Genomic DNA, 2,660 nt, shown 5'->3' with positions numbered 1-2,660 from the left:
CGTAGCCTGTCGGCCTGGTGTCGTGGCATCTCGGCATCCTCGCCAAGCACTCCCGTGGGGCTGCACATCGCCACCCTCCCTGCGCCCAGTGTGTGGCAGGGCACACCTGCACGCTCTGCCAGCGTCCTCTGCCTGCACACCAAGGTCCTGTGCTGGCACTTCCGGGGGGTCGCCCTGAAATGTCTGTTTTCTGACCCCTGATGCTGCCCTGTGCCCTGTGGCAGGTGCCTGTGCCCGGCGAGCTTCGAGGGCCCGAGCTGCCATGCCGCCAGTGACCCCTGCAAGGAGCACAGCTGTGAGAATGGGGGTTCCTGTGTGCCTGATGCCACCAACTACACCTGCCTGTGCCCTGCCCGCTACACAGGTACCCAGCACAAGGCCTAGTCATGCCCGAATCTCACAGGTCTGGCAAGGGGATATGCCCTGTGCTCCTCCTTTCCCAGCCGTGAGGGCTAATAGCTCCTCAGCCTCCTGTCCCGGTCTTCGTCACCATGGCCTCTGGGCTCCTCTGGGCCCAGCTGCACCTAGTTTGGGTATGCCCAGCTGAGCCCTCCTACCCTGGGATGCCCTTGGTGCCTGGTTTGGGCAGGAGCAGAGCCCCGTGCCTGTGGTGGTGTGTGAGCTGTGGGCTCAGCAGCTCCCTGCCTTGAGCTGAGGCATCGAAGGGCTCCCCATGCCCTGTGGGGGCCGGAACTGCCTCTAGTCCTGGAGCTGCTGGGCACCCCCACAGCCACTCTTCTGCCCTGCAGGGGATTTCTGTGAGCAGCCACAGGATTTCTGCTCAGCGGAGCTCAGCCCGTGCCAGCATGGTTCCACATGCATCTCCACCAGCCAGGGGCCCCGGTGAGCCTCCTCTCCCCAAACCGTTTTCTCCCAGTTGCCTGGCAGGAGTGATTTGCTTCTGGGGGCTGTAGCTGGTGGGCTGGTGAAGGGACACAGGGGATGCCAGGAGGAGCAGATGTCCACCGACACAGGGGGGAAGGAAGGGTGGCCATGAGCCCCTCACCTGCCCCAGGTGCGAGTGCACGCCTGGCTACGTGGGGACCAACTGCAGTGAGGACTTTGACGACTGCCAGGACCACCGGTGCCAGAACAACGCCCGCTGCCTGGACGAGGTGAATGGCTACTCCTGCCTCTGCGCCGAGGGCTACAGGTACCACTGGGAAGATGGGGTGGCACCAGGGATAGTGGGGACTGTTATCTGTCACCATGCAGGAGGGAGCAGTCCTGGCTTCCATATCCATCCATCCATCCATTCATCCTCCTCAGTACAAGAGGAATAACTGGGGCCGTGGGTCTCCAGAGATAGAGGCTGGGGGGACCCAGCATTCCTGGGGAGGTACCCCAGGGCAGGATTCTGCAGCCAGGCCTCCCTCTGGTGCAGCTGGCTGGAGAGCCTCCCCAGGGACCCCAAAACAGGGGGTCAGAGCCCCATGGGGCTGTGGGCAGGGGCTAGTGCGCTTTCCCAGCCCCGTGCCCACCAGCACCCTTGGCTGTGCAGTGGCCAGCTCTGTGAGATGCCGCCCCGTGCTGCCGGCCAGCCCAGCCTCTGTGAGCGAGCCGAGTGCCAGAATGGGGCCCTGTGCGTGGAGCGGGGTGCCCGTGCCCTCTGCCAGTGCCTACCCGGCTTCGGCGGCCCCAAGTGTGAGAAGCTGCTGAGTGTCAACTTCGTGGACCGCGACACTTACTTGCAGTTCACTGACCTGCAGGACTGGCCCCGAGCCAACATCACCCTGCAGGTGAGAGCTGGGGGTTGTGGGGGCATCGGGGAGCTGGTATCAGGGGTGCTGCCCCAGGGACGTCGGCTCCCACCTCTCCCCCTGCCAGGTCTCCACGGCTGAAGGCAACGGCATCCTTCTGTACAACGGTGACAGCGACCAACACTTACTTGCAGTTCACTGACCTGCAGGACTGGCCCCGAGCCAACATCACCCTGCAGGTGAGAGCTGGGGGTTGTGGGGGCATCGGGGAGCTGGTATCAGGGGTGCTGCCCCAGGGACGTCGGCTCCCACCTCTCCCCCTGCCAGGTCTCCACGGCTGAAGGCAACGGCATCCTTCTGTACAACGGTGACAGCGACCACATGGCTGTGGAGCTGTACCAGGGCCACGTCAGGGTCAGCTACGACCCTGGCACCCATCCCAGCTCAGCCATCTACAGGTACCTGCCACCCCTTCCCTGCTCAGTGGGGACCACTGCCCGCATTGCACGGGTGTGGGGTGTCCCTGGTGACCTAGCTTTCCCCACCAGTGCCGAGACCATCAATGACGGGCAGTTCCACACTGTGGAGCTGGTGACCTTCGACCAGATGGTGAACCTCTCCATTGATGGCGGCAGCCCCATGACCATGGACAACTCAGGCAAACACTACACGTTGAACAGCGAGGCCCCTCTCTATGTGGGAGGTAGGACAGGGGCCAGGGTGGCTGCGGGGGGCACAGGGGCCGTCGAGGTGCGCTGATGGTTCTGTCCTCCCTAGGGATGCCTGTGGACGTCAATTCAGCCGCCTTCCGCCTCTGGCAGCTCCTCAATGGCACCAGCTTCCACGGGTGCATACGCAACCTCTACATCAACAACGAGCTGCAGGACTTCACCAAGACGCGGATGACGCCGGGGGTGGTGCCAGGCTGTGAGCCCTGCCGCAAGCTCTACTGCCTGCACG

The 2,660-nt window shown here is 63.9% G+C and overlaps 1 protein-coding gene across 1 annotated transcript in view; it reads left to right on the top strand.

The window, feature by feature from the left end:
• The window catches only part of SLIT1 (slit homolog 1 (Drosophila)), a gene marked incomplete at both ends in the record, with an annotated part of 14,542 nt that extends 11,889 nt beyond the window's left edge, over positions 1-2,653 (top strand). Inside the window, 7 exons of the mRNA XM_008946219.1 lie at positions 225-364; positions 750-843; positions 1,016-1,153; positions 1,502-1,739; positions 2,028-2,158; positions 2,249-2,403; positions 2,478-2,653. Coding sequence (XP_008944467.1) covers positions 225-364; positions 750-843; positions 1,016-1,153; positions 1,502-1,739; positions 2,028-2,158; positions 2,249-2,403; positions 2,478-2,653 — 1,072 coding nt within the window. The remainder of the gene's footprint in view (positions 1-224; positions 365-749; positions 844-1,015; positions 1,154-1,501; positions 1,740-2,027; positions 2,159-2,248; positions 2,404-2,477) is intronic.
• Positions 2,654-2,660: the final 7 nt, after the last annotated feature.

Source organism: Merops nubicus, unplaced genomic scaffold (genome assembly GCF_000691845.1).
Source record: "Merops nubicus isolate BGI_N331 unplaced genomic scaffold, ASM69184v1 scaffold41888, whole genome shotgun sequence".
Taxonomy (NCBI): domain Eukaryota; kingdom Metazoa; phylum Chordata; class Aves; order Coraciiformes; family Meropidae; genus Merops; species Merops nubicus.
The sequence above is the reverse complement of the archived record's forward strand: the minus strand, read 5'-3'. Positions and strand labels throughout refer to the sequence as shown.